Genomic DNA, 26,346 nt, shown 5'->3' with positions numbered 1-26,346 from the left:
TCTCTGTCTCCCCCATGTCACCACCTGTCTCCCTTCTCTCCCCCATGTCACCCCTGTTTCCTCCGTCTCCCCCATGTCACCACCTGTCTCCCTCCTTCTCCCCATGTCACCACCTGTCTCCCTCCTTCTCCCCCATGTCACCACCTGTATCCAACCTTCTCCCCCATGTCACCACCTGTCTCCACCTGTCTCCCCACCACCTGTCTCTCCCCATGTCACCACTTGTCTCCCTCTGTCTCCCCATGTCACCACCTGTCTCCCTCTGTCTCCCCCCATGTCACCACTTGTCTCCCTCTGTCTCCCCCATGTCACCACCTGTCTCTCTCTGTCTCCCCCATGTCGCCACTTTTCTCCCTCTTTCTCCCATGTCACCACCTGTCTCCCTCTGTCTCCCCGATGTCACCACTTGTCTCCCCCATGTCAACACCTGTCTCCCTCCTTCTCCCCCATGTCACCACCTGTCTCCCTCCTTCTCCCCCATTCACCACCTGTCTCCTCTCTGTCTCCCCCATGTCGCCACCTGTCTCTCTGTCTCCCCCATGTCGCCACCTGTCTCCCTTCTCTCCCCCATGTCACTACCTGTTTCCCTCCGTCTCCCCCATGTCACCACCTGTCTCCCTCCTTCTCCCCAGTCACCACCTGTCCCCTCTTCTCCCCCATGTCACCACCTGTATCCACCTTCTCCCCCATGTCACCACCTGTCTCCACTGTCTCCCTCACCACCCTGTCTCTCCCATGTCACCACTTGTCTCCCTCTGTCTCCCCATGTCACCACCTGTCTCCCTCTGTCTCCCCCATGTCACCACTTGTCTCCCTCTGTCTCCCCCATGTCACCACCTGTCTCTCTCTGTCTCCCCCATGTCCCACTTTTCTCCCTCTTTCTCCCCCATGTCACCACCTGTCTCCCTCTGTCTCCCCGATGTCACCACTTGTCTCCCCCATGTCAACACCTGTTCCCTCCTTCTCCCCCATGTCACCACTGTCTCCCTCCTTCTCCCCCATGTCACCACCTGTCTCCCTCTTCTCCCCCATGTCACACCTGTTCTCTCTTCTCCCCCATGTCACCACCTGTCTCCCTGTCTCCCCACCACCTGTCTCTTCCCATGTCACCACTTGTCTCCCTCTGTCTCCCCCATGTCACCACCTGTCTCCCTCTGTCTCCCCATGTCACCACTTGTCTCCCTCTGTCTCCCCCATGTCACCACCTGTCTCCCTCTTCTCCCCCATGTCACCACCTGTCTCCCCCCATGTCACCACCTGTCTCCCTTTCTCCCCCATGTCACCACCTGTCTCCCCCATGCACCACCTGTCTCCCCTGTCTCCCCATGTCACACCTGTTTCCCTCCGTCTCCCCATGTCACCACCTGTCTCCCTTTCTCTCCCCATGTCACCACTTGTCTCTCCTTCTCCCCCATGTCACACTGTCTCCCCCACTTGTCCTCCCCCTCCCTCTGTCTCCTCTGTTCCCCCATGTCACCACCTGTCTCCCTCCTTCTCCCCCATGTCACCAACCTGTCTCCCTCTGTCTCCCCATGTCGCCACCTGTCTCCCCATGTCGCCACTTGTCTCCCTCTGTCTCCCCCCATGTCAAAACCTGTCTCCCTGCTTCTCCCCCATGTCACCACCTGTCTCCCTCTGTCCTCCCCCATGTCACCACTTGTCTCCCTCCGTCTCCCCCATGTCGCCACCTGTCTCTCTCTGTCTCCCCCATGTCGCCACCTGTCTCCCTTCTCTCCCCCATGTCACTACCTGTTTCCCTCCGTCTCCCCCATGTCACCACCTGTCTCCCTCCTTCTCCCCCATGTCACCACCTGTCTCCCTCCTTCTCCCCCATGTCAACCACCTGTATCCAACCTTCTCCCCCATGTCACCACCTGTCTCCACCTGTCTCCCCCACCACCTGTCTCTACCATGTCACCACTTGTCTCCCTCTGTCTCCCCCATGTCACCACCTGTCTCCCTCTGTCTCCCCATGTCACCACTTGTCTCCCTCTGTCTCCCCCATGTCACCACCTGTCTCTCTCTGTCTCCCCATGTCGCCACTTTTCTCCCTCTTTGTCCCCCATGTCACCACCTGTCTCCCTCTGTCTCCCCGATGTCACCACTTGTCTCCCCCATGTCAACACCTGTCTCCCTCCTTCTCCCCCATGTCACCACATGTCTCCCTCCTTCTCCCCCACGTCACCACCTGTCTCTCTCTGTCTCCCCATGTCGCCACCTGTCTCTCTCTGTCTCCCCCATGTCGCCACCTGTCTCCCTTCTCTCCCCCATGTCACTACCTGTTTCCCTCCGTCTCCCCATGTCACCACCTGTCTCCCTCCTTCTCCCCCATGTCACCACCTGTCTCCCTCCTTCTAACCCATGTCACCACCTGTATCCAACCTTCTCCCCCATGTCACCACCTGTCTCCACCTGTCTCCCTCACCACCTGTCTCTCCCATGTCACAACTTGTCTCCCTCTGTCTCCCCCATGTCACCACCTGTCTCCCTCTGTCTCCCCCATGTCAGCACTTGTCTCCCTCTGTCTCCCCCATGTCACCACCTGTCTCTCTCTGTCTCCCCCATGTCGCAACTTTTCTCCCTCTTTCTCCCCCATGTCACCACCTGTCACCCTCTGTCTCCCCGATGTCACCACTTGTCTCCCCCATGTCAACACCTGTTTCCCTCCTTCTCCCCCATGTCACCACCTGTCTCCCTCCTTCTCCCCCATGTCACCACCTGTCTCTCTCTGTCTCCCCCATGTCGCCACTTTTCTCCCTCTTTCTCCCCCATGTCACCACCTGTCTCCCTATGTCTCCCCGATGTCACCACTTGTCTCCCCCATGTCAACACCTGTTTACCTCCATCTCCCCCTTGTCACCACCTGTCTCCCTCCTTCTCCCCCCATGTCACCACCTGTTTCCCTCCTTCTCCCCCATGTCACCACCTGTATCCAACCTTCTCCCCCATGTCACCCACCTGTCTCCCCCATGTCACCACCTGTTTCCCTCTGTCTCACCCATGTCACCACTTGTCTCCTTTCCGTCTCCTCCATGTCGCCACGTGTTCCCCTCCTTCTCCCCCATGTCACCACTTGTCTCCCTCTGTCTCCCCCATGTCACCACCTGTCTCCCTCCTTCTCCCCCATGTCACCACTTGTCTCCCCCACTTGTCTCCCCCCTCCCTCTGTCTCCCTCTGTCTCCCCCATGTCACCACTTGTCTCCCTCTGTCTCCCCCATGTCACCACCTGTCTCCCTGCTTCTCCCCCATGTCACCACTTGTCTCCCTCCGTCTCCCCCATGTCGCCACCTGCCTCCCTCGTTCTCCCCCATGTCACCACTTGTCTCCCCCACGTCACCACTTGTCTCTCTCTGTCTCCCCCATGTCGCCACCTGTCTCTCTCTGTCTCCCCCATGTCGCCACCTGTCTCCCTTCTCTCCCCCATGTCACTACCTGTTTCCCCTCCGTCTCCCCCATGTCACCACCTGTCTCCCTCCTTCTCCCCCATGTCACCACCTGTCTCCACCTGTCTCCCCCACCACCTGTCTCTCCCATGTCACCACTTGTCTCCCTCTGTCTCCCCCATGTCACCACCTGTCTCCCTCTGTCTCCCCCATGTCAGCACTTGTCTCCCTCTGTCTCCCCCATGTCACCACCTGTCTCTCTCTGTCTCCCCCATGTCGCCACTTTTCTCCCTCTTTCTCCCCCATGTCACCACCTGTCTCCCTCTGTCTCCCCGATGTCACACTTGTCTCCCCCATGTCAACACCTGTTTCCCTCCTTCTCCCCCATGTCACCACCTGTCTCCCTCCTTCTCCCCCATGTCACCACCTGTCTCTCTCTGTCTCCCCCATGTCGCCACTTTTCTCCCTCTTTCTCCCCCATGTCACCACCTGTCTCCCTATGTCTCCCCGATGTCACCACTTGTCTCCCCCATGTCAACACCTGTTTACCTCCATCTCCCCCTTGTCACCACCTGTCTCCCTCCTTCTCCCCCATGGCACCACCTGTTTCCCTCCTTCTCCCCCATGTCACCACCTGTATCCAACCTTCTCCCCCATGTCACCACCTGTCTCCCCCATGTCACCACCTGTCTCCCTGCTTCTCCCCCATGTCACCACTTGTCTCCCTCCGTCTCCCCCATGTCGCCACCTGCCTCCCTCGTTCTCCCCCATGTCACCACTTGTCTCCCCCACGTCACCACTTGTCTCTCTCTGTCTCCCCCATGTCGCCACCTGTCTCTCTCTGTCTCCCCCATGTCGCCACCTGTCTCCCTTCTCTCCCCCATGTCACTACCTGTTTCCCTCCGTCTCCCCCATGTCACCACCTGTCTCCCTCCTTCTCCCCCATGTCACCACCTGTCTCCACCTGTCTCCCCCACCACCTGTCTCTCCCATGTCACCACTTGTCTCCCTCTGTCTCCCCCATGTCACCACCTGTCTCCCTCTGTCTCCCCCATGTCACCACTTGTCTCCCTCTGTCTCCCCCATGTCACCACCTGTCTCTCTCTGTCTCCATGTCGCCACTTTTCTCCCTCTTTCTCCCCCATGTCACCACCTGTCTCCCTCTGTCTCCCCGATGTCACCACTTGTCTCCCCCATGTAAACACCTGTCTCCCTCCTTCTCCCCATGTCACCACCTGTCTCCCTCCTTCTCCCCCATGTCACCACCTGTCTATCTCTGTCTCCCCCATGTCGCCACTTTTCTCCCTCTTTCTCCCCCATGTCACCACCTGTCTCCCTATGTCTCCCCGATGTCACCACTTGTCTCCCCCATGTCAACACCTGTTTACCTCCATCTCCCCCTTGTCACCACCTGTCTCCCTCCTTCTCCCCCATGTCACCACCTGTTTCCCTCCTTCTCCCCCATGTCACCACCTGTATCCAACCTTCTCCCCCATGTCACCACCTGTCTCCCCCATGTCACCACCTGTTTCCCTCTGTCTCACCCATGTCACCACTTGTCTCCTTTCCGTCTCCTCCATGTCGCCACGTGTTCCCCTCCTTCTCCCCCATGTCACCACTTGTCTCCCTCTGTCTCCCCCATGTCACCACCTGTCTCCCTCCTTCTCCCCCATGTCACCACTTGTCTCCCCCACTTGTCTCCCCCCTCCCTCTGTCTCCCTCTGTCTCCCCCATGTCACCACTTGTCTCCCTCTGTCTCCCCCATGTCACCACCTGTCTCCCTGCTTCTCCCCCATGTCACCACTTGTCTCCCTCCGTCTCCCCCATGTCGCCACCTGCCTCCCTCGTTCTCCCCCATGTCACCACTTGTCTCCCCCACGTCACCACTTGTCTCTCTCTGTCTCCCCCATGTCGCCACCTGTCTCTCTCTGTCTCCCCCATGTCGCCACCTGTCTCCCTTCTCTCCCCCATGTCACTACCTGTTTCCCTCTGTCTCCCCCATGTCAGCACTTGTCTCCCTCTGTCTCCCCCATGTCACCACCTGTCTCTCTCTGTCTCCCCCCATGTCGCCACTTTTCTCCCTCTTTCTCCCCCATGTCACCACCTGTCTCCCTCTGTCTCCCCGATGTCACCACTTGTCTCCCCCATGTCAACACCTGTTTCCCTCCTTCTCCCCCATGTCACCACCTGTCTCCCTCCTTCTCCCCCATGTCACCACCTGTCTCTCTCTGTCTCCCCCATGTCGCCACTTTTCTCCCTCTTTCTCCCCCATGTCACCACCTGTCTCCCTATGTCTCCCCGATGTCACCACTTGTCTCCCCCATGTCAACACCTGTTTACCTCCATCTCCCCCTTGTCACCACCTGTCTCCCTCCTTCTCCCCCATGTCACCACCTGTTTCCCTCCTTCTCCCCCCATGTCACCACCTGTATCCAACCTTCTCCCCCATGTCACCACCTGTCTCCCCCATGTCACCACCTGTTTCCCTCTGTCTCACCCATGTCACCACTTGTCTCCTTTCCGTCTCCTCCATGTCGCCACGTGTTCCCCTCCTTCTCCCCCATGTCACCACGTGTCTCCCTCTGTCTCCCCCATGTCACCACCTGTCTCCCTCCTTCTCCCCCATGTCACCACTTGTCTCCCCCACTTGTCTCCCCCCTCCCTCTGTCTCCCTCTGTCTCCCCCATGTCACCACTTGTCTCCCTCTGTCTCCCCCATGTCACCACCTGTCTCCCTGCTTCTCCCCCATGTCACCACTTGTCTGCCTCCGTCTCCCCCATGTCGCCACCTGCCTCCCTCGTTCTCCCCCATGTCACCACTTGTCTCCCCCACGTCACCACTTGTCTCTCTCTGTCTCCCCCATGTCGCCACCTGTCTCTCTCTGTCTCCCCCATGTCGCCACCTGTCTCCCTTCTCTCCCCCATGTCACTACCTGTTTCCCTCCGTCTCCCCCATGTCACCACCTGTCTCCCTCCTTCTCCCCCATGTCACCACCTGTCTCCACCTGTCTCCCCCACCACCTGTCTCTCCCATGTCACCACTTGTCTCCCTCTGTCTCCCCCATGTCACCACCTGTCTCCCTCTGTCTCCCCCATGTCACCACTTGTCTCCCTCTGTCTCCCCCATGTCACCACCTGTCTCTCTCTGTCTCCATGTCAGCACTTTTCTCCCTCTTTCTCCCCCATGTCACCACCTGTCTCCCTCTGTCTCCCCGATGTCACCACTTGTCTCCCCCATGTAAACACCTGTCTCCCTCCTTCTCCCCATGTCACCACCTGTCTCCCTCCTTCTCCCCCATGTCACCACCTGTCTCTCTCTGTCTCCCCCATGTCGCCACCTGTCTCGCTCTGTCTCCCCCATGTCGCCACCTGTCTCCCTTCTCTCCCCCATGTCACTACCTGTTTCCCTCCGTCTCCCCCATGTCACCACCTGTCTCCCTCCTTCTCCCCCATGTCACCACCTGTCTCCCTCCTTCTCCCCCATGTCACCACCTGTATCCAACCTTCTCCCCCATGTCACCACCTGTCTCCACCTGTCTCCCCCACCACCTGTCTCCCCCATGTCACCACTTGTCTCCCTCTGTCTCCCCCATGTCACCACCTGTATCCCTCTGTCTCCCCCATGTCACCACTTGTCTCCCTCTGTCTCCCCCATGTCACCACCTGTCTCTCTCTGTCTCCCCCATGTCGCCACTTTTCTCCCACTTTCTCCCCCATGTCACCACCTGTCTCCCTCTGTCTCCCCCATGTCACCACTTGTCTCCCCCATGTCACCACCTGTCTCCCTCCTTCTCCCCCATGTCACCACCTGTCTCTCTCTGTCTCCCCCATGTCGCCACTTTTCTCCCTCTTTCTCCCCCATGTCACCACCTGTCTCCCTATGTCTCCCTGATGTCACCACTTGTCTCACCCATGTCAACACCTGTTTCCCTCCATCTCCCCCATGTCACCACCTGTCTCCCTCCTTCTCCCCCATGTCACCACCTGTCTCCCTCTTTCTCCCCCATGTCACCACCTGTATCCAACCTTCTCCCCCATGTCACCACCTGTCTCCCCCATGTCAACACCTGTCTCCCTCCTTCTCCCCCATGTCACCACCTGTCTCCCTCCTTCTCCCCCATGTCACCACCTGTCTCTCTCTGTCTCCCCCATGTCGCCACCTGTCTCTCTCTGTCTCCCCCATGTCGCCACCTGTCTCCCTTCTCTCCCCCATGTCACTACCTGTTTCCCTCCGTCTCCCCCATGTCACCACCTGTCTCCCTCCTTCTCCCCCATGTCACCACCTGTCTCCCTCCTTCTCCCCCATGTCACCACCTGTATCCAACCTTCTCCCCCATGTCGCCACCTGTCTCGTTCTGTCTTCCCCATGTCGCCACCTGTCTCCCTCCTCCCCCATGTCACAGCCTGTCCCTCTCTGTCTCCCCCATGTCACCACCTGTCTCCCTCTGTCTCCCCCATGTCGCCACCTGTTTCGTTCTGTCTTCCCCATGTCGCCACCTGTCTCCCTCCTTCTCCCCCATGTCACCACTTGTCTCCCTCCTTCTCCCCCATGTCACCACCTGTCTCCCTCTGTCTCCCCTATGTCACCACCTGTCTCCCTCCGTCTCCCCGATGCCGCCACCTGTCTCCCTCCTTCTCCCCCATGTCACCACCTGTCTCCCTCCTTCTCCCCCATGTCACCACTTGTCTCCCCAATGTCACCACTTGTCTCCCTCTGTCTCCCCCATGTCACCACCTGTCTCGTTCTGTCTTCCCCATGTCGCCACCTGTCTCCCTCCTTCTCCCCCATGTCACCACTTGTCTCCCTCTGTCTCCCCCATGTCATCACCTGTCTCCCTCTGTCTCCCCCATGTCACCACCTGTCTCCCTCTGTCTCCCCCATGTCACCAACTGTCTCCCTCTGTCTCCCCCATGTCACCACTTGTCTCCCTCTGTCTCCCCCATGTCACCACCTGTCTCCCTCTGTCTCCCCCATGTCACCACCTGTCTCGTTCTGTCTTCCCCATGTCGCCACCTGTCTCCCTCCTTCTCCCCCATGTCACAGCCTGTCTCTCTCTGTCTCCCCCATGTCACCACATGTCTCCCTCTTTCTCCCCCTTGTCACCACCTGTCTCTCCCATGTCACCACTTGTCTCCCTCTGTCTCCCCCATGTCACCACTTGTCTCCCCCATGTCACCACCTGTCTCCCTCCTTCTCCCCCATGTCACCACTTGTCTCCCTCTATCTCCCCCATGTCGCCACCTGTCTCCCTCCTTCTCCCCCATGTCACCACCTGTATCCATCCTTCTCCCCCATGTCACCACGTGTCTCCCTCTGTCTCCCCCATGTCACCACTTGTCTCCCTCTGTCTCCCCCATGTCACCACCTGTCTCGTTCTGTCTTCCCCATGTCGCCACCTGTCTCGTTCTGTCTTCCCCATGTCGCCACCTGTCTCCCTCTGTCTCCCCCATGTCGCCACCTGTCTCCCTCTGTCTCCCCCATGTCGCCACCTGTCTCCCTCAGTCTCCCCCATGTCACCACCTGTCTCCCTCTGTCTCCCCCATGTCACCACCTGTTTCCCTCCTTCTCCCCATGTCACCACCTGTCTCCCCCATATCACCACCTGTCTCCCTCATTCTCCCCAATATCACCACCTGTCTCCCTCTGTCTCCCCCATGTCACCACATGTCTCCCTCCTTCTCCCCCATATCACCACCTGTCTCCCTCTGTCTCCCCCATGTCACCACCTGTCTCCCTCTTTCTCCCCCATGTCACCACCTGTTTCCCTCCTTCTCCCCCATGTCACCACCTGTCTCCCTCTGTCTCCCCCATGTCACCACCTGTCTCCCTCCGTCTCCCCCATGTCGCCACCTGTCTCCCTCCTTCTCCCCCATGTCACCACCTGTATCCATCCTTCTCCCCCATGTCACCACTTGTCTCCCTCTGTCTCCCCCATGTCACCACTTGTCTCCCTCTGTCTCCCCCATGTCACCACCTGTCTCGTTCTGTCTTCCCCATGTCGCCACCTGTCTCGTTCTGTCTTCCCCATGTCGCCACCTGTCTCCCTCTGTCTCCCCCATGTCGCCACCTGTCTCCCTCTGTCTCCCCATGTCGCCACCTGTCTCCCTCAGTCTCCCCCATGTCACCACCTGTCTCCCTCTGTCTCCCCCATGTCACCACCTTTCTCCCTCATTCTCCCCCATGTCGCCACCTGTCTCCCCCATGTCACCACCTGTCTCCCTCTGTCTCCCCCATGTCGCCACCTGTCTCCCTCTATCTCCCCATGTCGCCACCTGTCTCCCTCAGTCTCCCCCATGTCACCACCTGTCTCCCCCATGTCACCACCTGTTTCCCTCCGTCTCCCCCATGTCACCACCAGTCTCCCTCTTTCTCCCCAATGTCACCACCTGTCTCCCTCTGTCTCCCCCATGTCACCACCTGTCTCCCTCTGTCTCCCCCATGTCACCACCTGTCTCCCTCTGTCTCCCCCATGTCACCACCTGTCTCCCCCATATCACCACCTTTCTCCCTCATTCTCCCCAATATCACCACAGTTCTCCCTCTGTCTCCCCATGTCACCACCTGTTTCCCTCCATCTCCCCCATGTCACCACCTGTCTCCCTCTTTCTACCCAATGTCACCACGTGTCTCCCTCCTTCTCCCCCATGTCACCACCTGTCTCCCTTTGTTCTCCCATGTCACCACCTGTCTACCCCATGTCACCACCTATCTCCCTCATTCTCCCCAATGTCACCACCTGTCTCCCTCTGTCTCCCCCATGTCACCACCTGTCTCCCTCTGTCTCCCCCAAGTCACCACCTGTCTCCCTCTGCCTCCCCCATGTCACCACCTGTCTCCCTCTGTCTCCCCTATTTCACCTCCAGTCTCCCTCTATCTCCCCCATCTCACCACCTGTCTCCCCCATGTCACCACCTGTCTCCCTCTTTCTCCCCCATGTCTCCACCTTTCTCCCTCATTCTCCCCCATGTCGCCACCTGTCTCCCCCATGTCACCACCTGTCTCCCTCTGTCTCCCCCATGTTGCCACCTGTCTCCCTCTGTCTCCCCCATGTCGCCACCTGTCTCCCTCAGTCTCCCCCATGTCACCACCTGTCTCCCTCTGTCTCCCCCATGTCACCACCTGTTTCCCTTCTTCTCCCCCATGTCACCACCTGTCTCCCTCTTTCTCCCCAATGTCACCACCTGTCTCCCTCTTTCTCCCCAATGTCACCACCTGTCTCCCTCTGTCTCCCCCATGTCACCACCTGTCTCCTTCTGTCTCCCCCATGTCTCCCTCTGTCTCCCCCATGTCACCACATGTCTCCCTCTGCCTCCCCCATGTCACCACCTGTCTCCCTCTGTCTCCCCTATTTCACCTCCAGTCTCCCTCTTTCTCCCCCATGTCACCACCTGTCTCCCTCTTTCTCCCCCATGTCTCCACCTTTCTCCCTCATTCTCCCCCATGTCACCACCTGTCTGCCTCTGTCTCCCCCATGTCACCACCTGTCTCCCTCTTTCTCCCCAATGTCACCACCTGTCTCCTTCTGTCTCCCCCATGTCAACACCTGTCTCCCCCATGTCACCACCTTTCTCCCTCATTCTCCCCCATGTCGCCACCTGTCTCCCCCATGTCACCACCTGTCTCCCCCATGTCGCCACCTGTCTCCCTCATGTCACCACCTGTCTCCCCCATGTCACCACCTGTTTCCCTCCGTCTCCCCCATGTCACCACCTGTCTCCCTCTTTCTCCCCAATGTCACCACCTGTCTCCCTCTGTCTCCCCCATGTCACCACCTGTCTCCCTCTGTCTCCCCCATGTCACCACCTGTCTCCCTCTGTCTCCCCCATATCACCACCTTTCTCCCTCATTCTCCCCAATTTCACCACCTTTCTCCCTCTGTCTCCCCCATGTCACCACCTGTTTCCCTCCTTCTCCCCCATGTCACCACCTGTCTCCCTCTTTCTCCCCAATGTCACCACGTGTCTCCCTCCTTCTCCCCCATGTCACCACCTGTCTCCCTTTGTCTCCCCCATGTCACCACCTGTCTACCCCATGTCACCACCTATCCCCCTCATTCTCCCCAATGTCACCACCTGTCTCCCTCTGTCTCCCCCATGTCACCACCTGTCTCCCCCATATCACCACCTGTCTCCCTCATTCTCCCCAATATCACCACCTATCTCCCTCATTCTCCCCAATGTCACCACCTGTCTCCCTCTGTCTCCCCCATGTCACCACCTGTCTCCCCCATATCACCACCTGTCTCCCTCATTCTCCCCAAAATCACCACCTGTCTCCCTCCTTCTCCCCCATGTCACCACCTGTCTCCCTTTGTCTCCCCCATGTCACCACCTGTCTACCCCATGTCGCCACCTGTCTCCCTCAGTCTCCCCCATGTCACCACCTGTCTCCCCCATGTCACCACCTGTTTCCCTCCGTCTCCCCCATGTCACCACCAGTCTCCCTCTTTCTCCCCAATGTCACCACCTGTCTCCCTCTGTCTCCCCCATGTCACCACCTGTCTCCCTCTGTCTCCCCCATGTCACCACCTGTCTCCCTCTGTCTCCCCCATGTCACCACCTGTCTCCCCCATATCACCACCTTTCTCCCTCATTCTCCCCAATATCACCACAGTTCTCCCTCTGTCTCCCCCATGTCACCACCTGTTTCCCTCCTTCTCCCCCATGTCACCACCTGTCTCCCTCTTTCTACCCAATGTCACCACGTGTCTCCCTCCTTCTCCCCCATGTCACCACCTGTCTCCCTTTGTTCTCCCATGTCACCACCTGTCTACCCCATGTCACCACCTATCTCCCTCATTCTCCCCAATGTCACCACCTGTCTCCCTCTGTCTCCCCCATGTCACCACCTGTCTCCCTCTGTCTCCCCCAAGTCACCACCTGTCTCCCTCTGCCTCCCCCATGTCACCACCTGTCTCCCTCTGTCTCCCCTATTTCACCTCCAGTCTCCCTCTATCTCCCCCATCTCACCACCTGTCTCCCCCATGTCACCACCTGTCTCCCTCTTTCTCCCCCATGTCTCCACCTTTCTCCCTCATTCTCCCCCATGTCGCCACCTGTCTCCCCCATGTCACCACCTGTCTCCCTCTGTCTCCCCCATGTTGCCACCTGTCTCCCTCTGTCTCCCCCATGTCGCCACCTGTCTCCCTCAGTCTCCCCCATGTCACCACCTGTCTCCCTCTGTCTCCCCCATGTCACCACCTGTTTCCCTTCTTCTCCCCCATGTCACCACCTGTCTCCCTCTTTCTCCCCAATGTCACCACCTGTCTCCCTCTTTCTCCCCAATGTCACCACCTGTCTCCCTCTGTCTCCCCCATGTCACCACCTGTCTCCTTCTGTCTCCCCCATGTCTCCCTCTGTCTCCCCCATGTCACCACATGTCTCCCTCTGCCTCCCCCATGTCACCACCTGTCTCCCTCTGTCTCCCCTATTTCACCTCCAGTCTCCCTCTTTCTCCCCCATGTCACCACCTGTCTCCCTCTTTCTCCCCCATGTCTCCACCTTTCTCCCTCATTCTCCCCCATGTCACCACCTGTCTGCCTCTGTCTCCCCCATGTCACCACCTGTCTCCCTCTTTCTCCCCAATGTCACCACCTGTCTCCCTCTGTCTCCCCCATGTCAACACCTGTCTCCCCCATGTCACCACCTTTCTCCCTCATTCTCCCCCATGTCGCCACCTGTCTCCCCCATGTCACCACCTGTCTCCCCCATGTCGCCACCTGTCTCCCTCATGTCACCACCTGTCTCCCCCATGTCACCACCTGTTTCCCTCCGTCTCCCCCATGTCACCACCTGTCTCCCTCTTTCTCCCCAATGTCACCACCTGTCTCCCTCTGTCTCCCCCATGTCACCACCTGTCTCCCTCTGTCTCCCCCATGTCACCACCTGTCTCCCTCTGTCTCCCCCATATCACCACCTTTCTCCCTCATTCTCCCCAATTTCACCACCTTTCTCCCTCTGTCTCCCCCATGTCACCACCTGTTTCCCTCCTTCTCCCCCATGTCACCACCTGTCTCCCTCTTTCTCCCCAATGTCACCACGTGTCTCCCTCCTTCTCCCCCATGTCACCACCTGTCTCCCTTTGTCTCCCCCATGTCACCACCTGTCTACCCCATGTCACCACCTATCCCCCTCATTCTCCCCAATGTCACCACCTGTCTCCCTCTGTCTCCCCCATGTCACCACCTGTCTCCCCCATATCACCACCTGTCTCCCTCATTCTCCCCAATATCACCACCTATCTCCCTCATTCTCCCCAATGTCACCACCTGTCTCCCTCTGTCTCCCCCATGTCACCACCTGTCTCCCCCATATCACCACCTGTCTCCCTCATTCTCCCCAATATCACCACCTGTCTCCCTCCTTCTCCCCCATGTCACCACCTGTCTCCCTTTGTCTCCCCCATGTCACCACCTGTCTACCCCATGTCACCACCTATCTCCCTCATTCTCCCCAATGTCACCACCTGTCTCCCTCTGGCTCCCCCATGTCACCACCTGTCTTGTTCTGTCTTCCCCATGTCGCCACCTGTCTCCCTCCTTCTCCCCCATGTCACAGCCTGTCTCTCTCTGTCTCCCCCATGTCACCACCTGTCTCCCTCTGTCTCCCCCATGTCACCACTTGTCTCCCCCATGTCACCACCTGTCTCCCTCCTTCTCCCCCATGTCACCACCTGTCTCCCTCTGTCTCCCCCATGTCAACACCTGTCTCCCCCATGTCAACACCTTTCTCCCTGATTCTCCCCCATATCACCACCTGTCTCCCCCATGTCACCACCTGTTTCCCTCCGTCTCCCCCATGTCACCACCTGTCTCCCTCTTTCTCCCCAATGTCACCACCTGTCTCCCTCTGTCTCCCCCATGTCACCACCTGTCTCCCTCTGTCTCCCCCATGTCACCACCTGTTTCCCTCCTTCTCCCCCATGTCACCACCTGTCTCCCTCTTTCTCCCCAATGTCACCACGTGTCTCCCTCCTTCTCCCCCATGTCACCACCTGTCTCCCTTTGTCTCCCCCATGTCACCACCTGTCTACCCCATGTCACCACCTATCTCCCTCATTCTCCCCAATGTCACCACCTGTCTCCCTCTGTCTCCCCCATGTCACCACCTGTCTCCCTCCTTCTCCCCCATGTCGCCACCTGTCTCCCTCTGTCTCCCCCATGTCACCACCTGTCTCCCCCATATCACCACCTGTCTCCCTCATTCTCCCCAATATCACCACCTGTCTCCCTCCTTCTCCCCCATGTCACCACCTGTCTCCCTCTGTCTCCCCCATGTCACCACCTGTCTCCCTCTGTCTCCCCCATGTCACCACCTGTCTCCCCCATATCACCACCTGTCTCCCTCATTCTCCCCAATATCACCACCTGTCTCCCTCCTTCTCCCCCATGTCACCACCTGTCTCCCTTTGTCTCCCCCATGTCACCACCTGTCTCCCCCATGTCACCACCTGTCTCTCTCTTTCTCCCCCATGTCGCCACCTGTCTTCCTCTGTCTCCCCCATGTCGCCACCTGTCTCCCTCTGTCTCCCCCATGTCACCACCTGTCTCCCTCTGTCTCCCCCATGTCACCACCTGTTTCCCTCCTTCTCCCCCATGTCACCACCTGTCTCCCTCTTTCTCCCCAATGTCACCACCTGTCTCCCTCTGTCTGCCCCATGTCACCACCTGTCTCCCTCTGTCTCCCCCATGTCACCACATGTCTCCCTCTGTCTCCCCCATGTCACCACCTGTCTCCCCCATATCACCACCTGTCTCCCTCATTCTCCCCAATATCACCACCTGTCTACCCCATGTCACCACCTATCTCCCTCATTCTCCCCAATGTCACCACCTGTCTCCCTCTGGCTCCCCCATGTCACCACCTGTCTCCCTCTGTCTCCCCCATGTCACCACCTGTCTCCCTCTGTCTCCCCCATGTCACCACCTGTCTCCCCCATATCACCACCTGTTTCCCTCTGCCTCTCCCATGTCACCACCTGTCTCCCTCTGTCTCCCCTATTTCACCACCAGTCTCCCTCTGTCTCCCCCATGTCACCACCTGTCTCCCTCTTTCTCTCCCATGTCTCCACCTTTCTCCCTCATTCTCCCCCATGTCACCACCTGTCTCCCCCATGTCACCACCTGTCTCTCTCTGTCTCCCCCATGTCGCCACCTGTCTACCTCTGTCTCCCCCATGTCGCCACCTGTCTCCCTCTGTCTCCCCCATGTCACCACCTGTCTCCCTCTGTCTCCCCCATGTCTCCATCTATCTCCCCCATGTCACCACCTGTTTCCCTCCTTCTCCCCCATGTCACCACCTGTCTCCCTCCTTCTCCCCCATGTCACCACCTGTCTCCCTTTGTCTCCCCCATGTCACCACCTGTCTCCCCCATGTCACCACCTGTCTCCCTCTGTCTCCCCCATGTCGCCACCTGTCTCCCCCATGTCGCCACCTGTCTCCCTCCTTCTCCCCCATGTCGCCACCTGTCTCCCTCTGTCTCCCCCATGTCACCACCTGTCTCCCTCTGTCTCCCCCATGTCAACACCTGTCTCCCTCTGTCTCCCCCATGTCACCACCTGTTTCCCTCCTTCTCCCCCATGTCACCACCTGTCTCCCTCATTCTCCCCAATGTCACCACCTATCTCCCTCTGGCTCCAACATGTCGCCACCTGTCTCCATCTATCTCCCCCATGTCACCACCTGTTTCCCTCCTTCTCCCCCATGTCACCACCTATCTCCCTCTTTCTCCCCAATGTCACCACCTGTCTCCCTCCTTCTCCCCCATGTCACCACCTGTCTCCCTCTTTCTCCCCAATGTCACCACCTGTCTCCCTCTGTCTGCCCCATGTCACCACCTGTCTCCCTCTGTCTCCCCCATGTCACCACATGTCTCCCTCTGTCTCCCCCATGTCACCACCTGTCTCCCCTGTATCACCACCTGTCTCCCTCATTCTCCCCAATATCACCACCTGTCTACCCCATGTCACCACCTATCTCCCACATTCTCCCCAATGTCACCACCTGTCTCCCTCTGGCTCCCCCATGTCACCACCTGTCTCCCTCTGTCTCCCCCATGTCACCACCTGTCTCCCCCATATCACCACCTGTTTCCCTCTGCCTCTCCCATGTCACCACCTGTCTCCCTCTGTCTCCCCTATTTCACCAACAGTCTCCCTCTGTCTCCCCCATGTCACCACCTGTCTCCCTCTTTCTCTCCCATGTCTCTACCTTTCTCCCTCTGTCTCCCCCATGTCACCACCTGTCTCCCCCATATCACCACCTGTTTCCCTCTGCCTCTCCCATGTCACCACCTGTCTCCCTCTGTCTCCCCTATTTCACCAACAGTCTCCCTCTGTCTCCCCCATGTCACCACCTGTCTCCCTCTTTCTCTCCCATGTCTCCACCTTTCTCCCTCATTCTCCCCCATGTCACCACCTGTCTCCCCCATGTCACCACCTGTCTCTCTCTGTCTCCCCCATGTCGCCACCTGTCTCCCTCTGTCTCCCCCATGTCACCACCTGTCTCCCTCTGTCTCCCCCATGTCAACACCTGTCTCCCTCTGTCTCCCCCATGTCACCACCTGTTTCCCTCCTTCTCCCCCATGTCACCACCTGTCTCCCTCATTCTCCCCAATGTCACCACCTATCTCCCTCTGGCTCCAACATGTCGCCACCTGTCTCCCTCTGTCTCCCCATGTCACCACCTGTCTCCCCCATGTCACCACCTGTCTCCCTCATTCTCCCCAATGTCTCCACCTGTCTCCCTCTGTCTCCCCCATGTCACCACTTGTCTCCCTCCTTCTCCCCCATGTCACCACCTGATTCTCTCCTTCTCCCCCATGTCACCACCTGTCTCCCTCCTTCTCCCCCACGTCACCACCTGTCTCCCTCTGTCTCCCTCCTTCTCCCCCATGTCACCACCTGTCTCCCTCTGTCTCCCCCATGTCACCACCTGTCTCTTTCTGTCTTCCCCATGTCGCCACCTGTCTCCCTCCTTCTCCCCCATGTCACCACTTGTCTCCCCCATGTCAACACCTGTCTCCCTCTGTCTCCCCCATGTCACCACCTGTCTCCCCATATCACCACCTGTCTCCCTCTGCCTCCCCCATGTCACCACTTGTCTCCCTCTGCCTCCCCCATGTCACCACTTATCTCCCTCTGACTCCCCCATGTCACCACCTGTTTCCCTCCTTCTCCCCCATGTCACCACCTGTCTCCCTCATTCTCCCCAATGTCACCACCTGTCTCCCTCTGTCTCCCCCATGTCACCACCTGTCTCCCTCCTTCTCTCCCATGTCACCACCTGTCTCCCTCTGTCTCCCCCATGTCACTACCTGTCTCCCTCCTTCTCCCCCATGTCACTACCTGTCTCTCTCTGTCTCCCCCATGTCACCACCTGTCTCCCTCTGTTTCCCCCATGTCACCACTTGTCTCCCCCATGTCACCACCTGTCTCCCTCTGTCTCCCCCATGTCACCACCTTTCTCTCTCTGTCTCCCCCGTGTCATCACATGTCTCCCTCTGTCTCCCCCAAGTCATCACCTGCCTCCCCCATGTCACCACCTGTCTCCCCCTGCCTCCCCCGTGTCACCACCTGTCTCCCTCTGTCTCCCCAAGTCTCCACCTGCCTCCCCCATGTCACCACCTGTCTCCCTCTGTCTCCCCCATGTCACCACCTGTTTCCCTCTGTCTCCCCCATGTCACCACCTGTCTCTTTCTGTCTCCCCCATGTCACCACCTGTCTCCCTCCGTCTCCCCCATGTCACCACCTGTTTCCCTCCTTCTCCCCCATGTCACCACCTGTCTCCCTCTGTCTCCCCCATGTCACCACCTGTCTCCCTAGCTATAATGTGACTGTATAGCTTAGCCCTCCTGTCTCTCTGCTATTTCCCTTAGCTTAGATATTACTGTCTGCTCTTCCGTCGTCACCACAAGGTGACTGTTATCACTTAATTAAATCCGAGCACACAGGGAGGTAGAAACAATATTGTTGGCTAGTCACCCGGAGGAAGGAACTTTCCACAGTGTACATTGGTGGCAGTTTGGGGAAGACAGCCGGCAGTAGTTCCTTACTCAGCTCCCTGTTATCCCCATATAGTACACTACTTTTGACCAGAGCCCTAATGGCCCATGCTAAAATTTGTGCACTTTATAGGGGATAAGGTTACATTTGGGACACATCCACTGAATGAAGGGATCATATTCTCCCCTGTTGTATGTCCCCTGTTGATTCCAATCTATTGTATCAGCAGGCCAACTTTTTCTTCTTTGACCACCAGAACAATACTGATTTCAAGGTGACATTGGTTAGATTGGATGACTCTAGCTAATCAGTATTGTCTTTAGATTTGCTTGATATTATTTAGTGCCAGCAGCCTTACTGAAGCACTTGACAGTCAGTAGATAAAGTTATATCTCCTGCCTGTGCTATAATGTGATAACTCCCACTCCCCTCCCCACATATTTGATACTAGTAATAGAATATTTTCACATCAATCTAATTGGTCATACTCTTCCCTCTTACTTTTTGGAACTGCAGTGTTTAGTATCTGTCTAGTGTGAATGGCTTTGGCTTCTGAAAATGGGACAGCCAGAGAAGACTTTTGAAACCTTTTTTTTCAAAGAGTTAGCTGTAGCTCCAGTCTTGTGGTACAGAGAGTGGCTGGCTGGAGGGAGAGTAGAGGGACTGGGGAGCTCCAGTCTAGTGGTACAGAGAGTGGCTGGCTGGCTGGAGGGAGAGTAGAGGGACTGGGGAGCTCCAGTCTAGTGGTACAGAGAGTGGCTGGCTGGCTGGAGGGAGAGTAGAGGAACTGGGGAGCTCCAGTCTAGTGGTACAGGGAGTGGCTGGCTGGCTGGAGGGAGAGTAGAGGAACTGGGGAGCTCCAGTCTAGTGGTACAGGGAGTGGCTGGCTGGCTGGAGGGAGAGTAGAGGGACTGGGGAGCTCCAGTCTAGTGGTACAGGGAGTGGCTGGCTGGCTGGAGGGAGAGTAGAGGGACTGGGGAGCTCCAGTCTAGTGGTACAGAAAGTGGCTGGCTGGAGGGAGAGTAGAGGGACTGGGGAGCTCCAGTCTAGTGGTACAGAGAGTGGCTGGCTGGCTGGAGGGAGAGTAGAGGGACTGGGGAGCTCCAGTCTAGTGGTACAGAGAGTGGCTGGCTAGAGGGAGAGTAGAGGGACTGGGGAGCTCCAGTCTAGTGGTACAGAGAGTGGCTGGCTAGAGGGAGAGTAGAGGGACTGGGGAGCTCCAGTCTAGTGGTACAGAGAGTGGCTGGCTGGAGGGAGAGTATAGGGACTGGGGAGCTCCAGTCTAGTGGTACAGAGAGTGGCTGGCTAGAGGGAGAGTAGAGGGACTGGGGAGCTCCAGTCTAGTGGTACAGAGAGTGGCTGGCTAGAGGGAGAGTAGAGGGACTGGGGAGCTCCAGTCTAGTGGTACAGAGAGTGGCTGGAGGGAGAGTAGAGGGACTGGGGAGCTCCAGTCTAGTGGTACAGAGAGTGGCTGGCTAGAGGGAGAGTAGAGGGACTGGGGAGCTCCAGTCTAGTGGTACAGAGAGTGGCTGGCTGGAGGGAGAGTAGAGGGACTGGGGAGCTCCAGTCTAGTGGTACAGAGAGTGGCTGGCTGGAGGGAGAGTAGAGGAGGGACTGGGGAGTAGTATTATTTGAAATGGATGTCTACCATGGGTCATTTTTGCTCTAAAAATGGCCAATAAAAGTGTCATGCTCAGCATAAGTAGAAATGATTTTCCCCCAAGGTAAGCACAAAATCAAATGGACACAATAAGTATGGTGTGATTTGAAGGGGGTCTCAGTGTAGGGTAGGATGAGTGATTTGAAGGGGATCTCAGTGTAGGGTAGGATGAGTGATTTGAAGGGGGTGTCAGTGTAGGGTAGTATGAGTGATTTGAAGGGGGTCTCGGTGTAGGGTAGGATGAGTGATTTGAAGGGTGTCTCAGTGTCGGGTAGGATGAGTGATTTGAAGGGGGTCTCAGTGTAGGGTATGATGAGTGATTTGAAGGGGGTCTCAGTGTAGGGTAGGATGAGTGATTTGAAGGGGGTGTCAGTGTAGGGTAGGATGAGTGATTTGATGGGGGTGTCAGTGTAGGCTAGGATGAGTGATTTGAAGGGGGTCTCAAGGTAGGGTAGTATGAGTGATTTGAAGGGGGTCTCAGTGTAGGATATGATAAGTGATTTGAAGGGGGTCTCAAGGTAGGGTAGGATGAGTAATTTGAAGGGGGTGTCAGTGTAGGGTAGGATGAGTGATTTGAAGGGGGTGTCAGTGTAGGGTAGGATGAGTGATTTGAAGGGGGTCTCAGTGTAGGGTAGGATGAGTGATTTGAAGAGGGTGTCAGTGTAGGGTAGGATGAGTGATTTGAAGGGGGTCTCAAGGTAGGGTAGGATGAGTAATTTGAAGGGGGTGTCAGTGTAGGGTAGGATGAGTGATTTGAAGGGGGTGTCAGTGTAGGGTAGGATGAGTGATTTGAAGGGGGTGTCAGTGTAGGGTAGGATGAGTGATTTGAAGGGGGTGTCAATGTAGGGTAGGATGAGTGATTTGAGCATCCCCTGAGCCGGTGCCTTCAATAAATCAGTGAATACACACCAGCCATATGCTGCACATTTCTACATGGCTTGTCAGCCTGAAAATTGACTTCAATGGAAAATATTTCTCACAGCTCTCCCATAGCAATTTAGAAATTCTGATAAGATCTCTTTTCCACCCTTCCCCCACACACCGTATCTACCAATCTCTCTTTCTATCTCTCTCACACACCGTATCTCTTGCATCCTCTCTTTCTCCTCCTGTGGCTTTTTCTTTTCATCCAATAAATGTTTTTCTTAAATTCAACCAGAGCACTCCACTGTAATTTACTGAGGACATGATATGGGCGTAATAGTCCAAACCGTTGCTGTGATTTGTGTGCGCATGTGTGCGTGCGTGTGTACGTTCATGTCTGCTTGTGTGTATGTGTGCCTGTCTGTGTATTAGCACTGCTGTGTCCAGCCCTGCTGGAGGTGTTACTTGCAGTGATTGTTCTAAGCGGCTGGGTCTGGACCAGCGGAGGACTGAGGTGGGGGGGCTTGTGTGAGCATGTAGCCGTCCCGATCTACTGCCAGCTGCTCTCCCTCTCTCCATTTTGTCTGGCCTAATAGTAAGGCTATGTTGATAGTTAATGAGCCCCATCTAATCTGACCTTCACTGGGTTGGTTAATATCCGAGAGGAGAGAGAGGTTCTCTCTGGCCAGGATTGATGTCTGCCAAACCGTGTCCTTCACAGGAAGTTTCTTTGTCCTCTGGAAGGAACAGGTGTCAGTTACATTAAGTAACGGTTGTCTAGTTTGTGTGTACAGAGTAAAGGCCCTGTTTATTGATATTTCCAGGATCATCTCCGTAAAGATATGTCCTCAAATGTATTGTCAATATTTTAATTCAAATGTCTTGATAGTTAACATCTGTACAGTGGCTGGGTAGAGGTTTATAGTAACATTAGTTACTGGTTGGGTCTCTGAGCAGGTGGGAGTCTGATGCCCTCTCTCATCTGTTTGGTGTCAGGAGTTAGAGTTCACTAGCTGGGCTTTGTGGTGCCAGGGGTTAGAGTTCACTAGCTGAGCTGTGTGGTGCCAGGGGTTAGAGTTCACTAGCTGGGCTGTGTGGTGCCAGGGTTTAGAGGCCAGAGGTCAGAGGCCAGAGGTCAGGGATGTGTGGCACCAGGGGTTAGAGGCCAGAGGTCAGGGCTGTGTGGTGCCAGGGATTAGTGTTCACTAGCTGGGCTGTGTGGTGCCAAGGGTTAGAGTTCACTAGCTGGGCTGTGTAGTGCCAGGGGTTAGAGTTCACTAGCTGGGCTGTGTGGTGCAAGGGGTTAGAGGTCAGAGGTCAGGGCTGTGTGATGCCAGGGGTTAGAGTTCAGGGCCTGCCAACAAGATCAACCTAACACTGTAGGATCTGCTCCTACTCCCCACTCCCACTGCACACCACAACAAAAGGTGTGTTACTCAGTCAAAGCAGTCAGAAATGTTTTTAAATAAATGACTTTAGAATCCCATTTTAATGTAACACATTTCTCCCCCAGAAGTTTGTCTCCGCTGTGATTTATAGCGCACTTTACACAGTGGTTAGCCTGTAAACAGTGGCCGTTTATCACTGTGGAGATGGAAGCTAGCTACAGGAACGGTACAACTCTGGTGTGTGTAGCATTTTCTCAGCTCTGCAAATCGTCTCCCCCCTCTAAGGAGTTGCCTTTTCCTGGGCCGCAGATGCTAGGCATTTTAAAGAGGCAGGACAGGGAGAAATGATTGGAGACTGGGTAGGGGTGAGTGCTGGGGCCCAGTGTGACAGGCAGGGTGAGATCTGTGGGGACGGATGATAGCTTTACATCGCCGGAGTCCCCCATTCTATGGTCACGGGGTGGCAGAGTGTGTCACTGCTGCTGGGGCGCTAAGGTGCTCTCTCTGATGGGAACTGAAATGAACTGACAGGAAGGAAGGAAGGAAGGAAGGAAGGAAGGAAGGAAGGAAGGAAGGAAGGAAGGAAGGAAGGAAGGAAGGAAGGAAGGAAGGAAGGAAGGAAGGAAGGAAGGAAGGAAGGATAGAGAACCACTGGCTGGTGCTGCTGGAATAAAGGGCCTCCAGCTTAGCTCTCCACCAGAACACAATGACCAGTGGAAGCTATTTGATGACAAGTAGGATACTAGAGAGTGGATATGCTCTTAGTGACGAATGCACAGTAAATATAAACTGAAAGTAAAAATTACAGTTGATATAAATTATATACTTGAAATGGTATTATTTATATTAAAGGCTAATGCACAGTTTATGATACACAATCTAATATGGACAAGTATCGCTGTAATCTGTGCAAATTAAGATAATAGTTGTTCAGCTGCTTTCTCCTTGAGAGCAATATAAAAGATAAAATGTCCTATTTTCCAGACCCACCCAAGACGTGATGCATGTACCTCTCCCATGCCGAGAGCTAACAAAAAGCCAAATTATGAGTCTTCTTTGTCTGTAGATGTTAGGCGCTAAATCGGTGCTAGCGTTAGTTGTGTAATGTAAGGAAGCTCCCCTTCCCCCTGGCAGATGTGTGTGTGTTTGGGAAAGCTGGCTAGAAGCTGGCTAGAAGCTGGCTGGGAGCTGGCTGGGAGCTGGCTGGGAGCTGGCTAGAAGCTGGCTGGGAGCTGGCTGGGAGCTGGCTGGGAGCTGGCTAGAAGCTGGCTGGGAGCTGGCTGGGAGCTGGCTGGGAGCTGGCTGGGAGCTGGCTAGAAGCTGGCTGGGAGCTGGCTGGGAGCTGGCTGCAGCAGGGCCTCAGTGGGAGTTGCTGTTGTCAGCCGCATAAATAGCCCCAGGCTGCCCTGTTTTATCAGTGGATACGGAGACTCTCTCTCTCGCTCTTGCTCTCTCTCTCTCTCCTATCACTCTCCCACTTTTCTCTCTCTCTCCTCTCTTTCTCTCTCTATCCTTTCACCAGCTGCTGCTTGGTGCTCCTTGTAAGTTGATGGGGGAAAATAAATCGCCCGCAAATATGAAAGCGCCCGCAAATATGAAATACCATGGCCATCTGAGCTTCAACACTGCCCGCAACACGACAGAGTAATCCTCATTTTCCTAGAAAAGGTTAACAGATCAGCGACAGTGACATTGTGCAATCAGGGCCTGTAGTCACAGCGCCAGACTTGTTTTGCTCCATCTATTAAGCTTCATTTGGACTTTTTCTTTGTGGCGTGTGCCTGTGGTTAGCTGCCCCTACAGAAGCCAGCGGGGGAGCAGAAGTAATTAACTTGAGTGACCTGGGTGTCTTAATTGTTAACTGTTGGAGGCTGGGCTCAGAACAGAGTGCTGCGTCCTGTCGTGAACCAATAGCAGGGCCGTCATTAGACATTGAACCAGCATACTGGAGTAGACAACATTCAGGAAGTAAAAACACACATTACATGGATTTTGACTGGATGAAGACTATCCAGGAAGAGAATACACACACATTACATGGGCTTGGTGTGGAATGGATCAATATACTGAATAGACTTTACCAGCATCCTGGCATAGACCTAACCAGCATATTTTAGTAGACTTTGCAGGGGGAGAACACACATGGATACTATGATGATGATATGTTTTAAAGTGCTGTACGTTTTATTATCTTTGTTTGCTTTACTGTTGTTTTCCTGCTTTCACACACTGTTCATTTCTACTGTCATCATGAGAGCTATTACCTTCCACATGAGGAGGTGTAATTTTGATTTGCAGACAGACAGGCAGACAGACAGACAGACAGACAGGCAGACAGACAGACAGACAGACAACACTCAGAGGGTTCCCTCTACATGCTTTGTACCAGTACACCTCATCTAACACAATCTCTCTCTCTTTCCCTCTCCATCTCTCTCTTTCTCTCTCTCCCACAGTCCCTGGATGGATTTGTATTTACACTAAACAAGGAGGGAAGGTTTTTGTACATCTCTGAGACGGTGTCTATATACCTGGGGCTTTCACAGGTGAGTGCAACAACTGTCAATGCCTTGTTGCTACTACTGCGCTTTTCCCCTCTGTTTCTTTTGTTTATCAGAGGCCACTAGAAGAAAATTCAGACAAATTATAGCTAATTTAACATCTCATCAGCTTGTTCGCCCTGTAGTTAATTTGCAGCCATCAATGCTGCATATTTTATCAGAAGGTGCTTTTCATCTCAGTGGTGTGTTAACAGGTCCTCGTCTGCTATTGGCCGGTTCAAGTACATGTCAATTAACACACTGAGCCGTCTCAGAGGTCAAACGTCAGGGGGAGTGACCTTGAAGATTCTAATGGTTCTAAACACCATAGCTTTGTCTCCGGGGCTAACAGACAGACAGACAGACTAGAGAGCAAGCACACACACACACACAGGTCTATAGAAGAATGACTAGAGACCATTCAGAGCCTATCTCCCAAATTATATTTCTAGGTATAGACTTGACCATTATATAACCAATAGATGTGGCCAAATGATTTACATGCCCTGTACGTAGGTACTGGTGAGCCTGCTTTCTGTCCAGGGCTCTATTTTAGCAGACTAGTGCATTATCTAGGTGTCTAGGTATATTTAATATATGCCATTTATATAATATATTCTATTTACATTATATATGCCATTTATATTATATAATATACAGTATGCCATTTAGCATGCACTTTTATCCAAAGTGACTTACAGTAATGCGTGCATGAATTTTGCATCTGGGTGGCCTCATGAATCCAACCCACAACCCTGGCGGTGCAAGCGCCACGCACTACCAACTGAGTCACATACTATTTCCCTCACAGTGAAAAATGTTTAATAATAATGAACCATTATATAGCCAATAGATGTAGCCAAATAGTAGAGTGGTCAGCGTGTGTGTGTTTGTATTACAGGGCTCATTATGAAGTATTCTGTAATAACATTATGATGTAGAAATCTCTGACAGAATGCATAGACAATGTTTCGCTGAATTAGATATTACACAACAATATAAAGGACCAAAAAGGCAATCAGTTTACCAAATTAAAAATAGGAAAAGTGTATAGGTTCTAGCCACATCTATCTACAGATGAATTCAAGTAAAGATGTATTAATGATTTCTATCAAATAATTGATTAATTGTCAAGTAGGTCCCCCAAGCTTTGGGCTACGTGACGTAGTAGCTATCCATAGCTTTATCAGCAGTTAGAGAGAGTGGTGTGTGTGTGTGTGTGTGTGTGTGTGTGTGTGTGTGTGTGTGTGTGTGTGTGTGCGTGTGTGTGTGTGTGTGTGTGTGTGTGTGTGTGTGTGTGTGTGTGTGTGTGTGTGTGTGTGTGTGTGTGTGTGTGTGTGAGAGACTCAGTTTTGGGATTTTTGCCTTGTATGAGTCAGTTGTATAATCTAACATGTGTACACACTAACCCTCCATGATCTTAATTGCTGTTTTACTTTTTAGCCACTTAATCTGTCTGCCAAGCCACTTCTTTTTAACTTCGTTGCTAATTATTTTCTACATTAATTA

General features: G+C 55.1%; 1 protein-coding gene across 1 annotated transcript in view; it reads left to right on the top strand.

The window, feature by feature from the left end:
- Positions 1 to 26,346, top strand: part of LOC109904582 (neuronal PAS domain-containing protein 3) — a 332,747-nt gene that overhangs the window by 171,868 nt on the left and 134,533 nt on the right. Inside the window, exon 5 of the mRNA XM_031787943.1 lies at positions 24,754 to 24,843. Within this exon, the coding sequence (XP_031643803.1) occupies positions 24,754 to 24,843 (90 nt within the window). The remainder of the gene's footprint in view (positions 1 to 24,753; positions 24,844 to 26,346) is intronic.

The sequence above is a fragment of the Oncorhynchus kisutch genome, linkage group LG14 (genome assembly GCF_002021735.2).
Source record: "Oncorhynchus kisutch isolate 150728-3 linkage group LG14, Okis_V2, whole genome shotgun sequence".
NCBI classification, from domain to species: domain Eukaryota; kingdom Metazoa; phylum Chordata; class Actinopteri; order Salmoniformes; family Salmonidae; genus Oncorhynchus; species Oncorhynchus kisutch.
The sequence above is the reverse complement of the archived record's forward strand: the minus strand, read 5'-3'. Positions and strand labels throughout refer to the sequence as shown.